The 524-nt window shown below is 48.7% G+C and overlaps 1 protein-coding gene across 1 annotated transcript in view; it reads right to left on the bottom strand.

Annotated features, from left to right (window-relative positions):
* CSUI_002727 (uncharacterized protein) overlaps positions 1-523 on the bottom strand; it is a gene marked incomplete at its 5' end in the record, with an annotated part of 882 nt that extends 359 nt beyond the window's left edge. Inside the window, one exon of the mRNA XM_068062926.1 lies at positions 74-523. Coding sequence (XP_067925100.1) covers positions 74-523 — 450 coding nt within the window. The remainder of the gene's footprint in view (positions 1-73) is intronic.
* Between the last annotated feature and the right edge of the window lies 1 nt (position 524).

The raw sequence follows: 524 nt of genomic DNA, 5'->3' as shown, positions 1-524 counted from the left end.
ATAGATAGATTAGGGATAGATACGTAGACAGCAGATAGATAGAATCAAGATAGGTGTGGAATCTTGGCTTACGTTTTCTTGAGAGAGGTTTGGGTATCCACGAGGGAGGAGGCATAAGCAAATGGTCGTCGACGTCTCGCCCTGAGGCGTTGAGGGTAGTAGCGCGACTATTACCGCTAGTACTGATACTAGGAGTCGAGGGCTTAGCACTTGGAAGATTTTGCGAAGAGCTGAGCTTTCCCCTTCCTCCTTGTTCTCCTTCTCCCCCATGGTGCTCTGTCTTTGGATTGCTTGCATGCGCGTCTGCTGTCTGACTCTTCTTCTGTTCCTTCTTCTCCTCGCCTTTCTTCTTCTCTTCCTTGACCTCTCCGTCGGAGAGACGAGAAGTACAGGTATTCTCGGGAGGTGAACAAGAGACAGGAGAAGAAGGTGCCTGATCCGTATCTTGACTCGATTTCTGTGAGGCAGAAGAAGAAAAGGAAGGTGATGATTCTTGTAAAGGAGAAGGAGACTTTGGTAGGGGA

This window comes from Cystoisospora suis (assembly GCF_002600585.1).
Source record: "Cystoisospora suis strain Wien I chromosome Unknown contig_1136, whole genome shotgun sequence".
Lineage (NCBI taxonomy): Eukaryota > Apicomplexa > Conoidasida > Eucoccidiorida > Sarcocystidae > Cystoisospora > Cystoisospora suis.
Note: the sequence above shows the minus strand (reverse complement) of the source record. Positions and strands in the feature narration are given on the sequence as shown.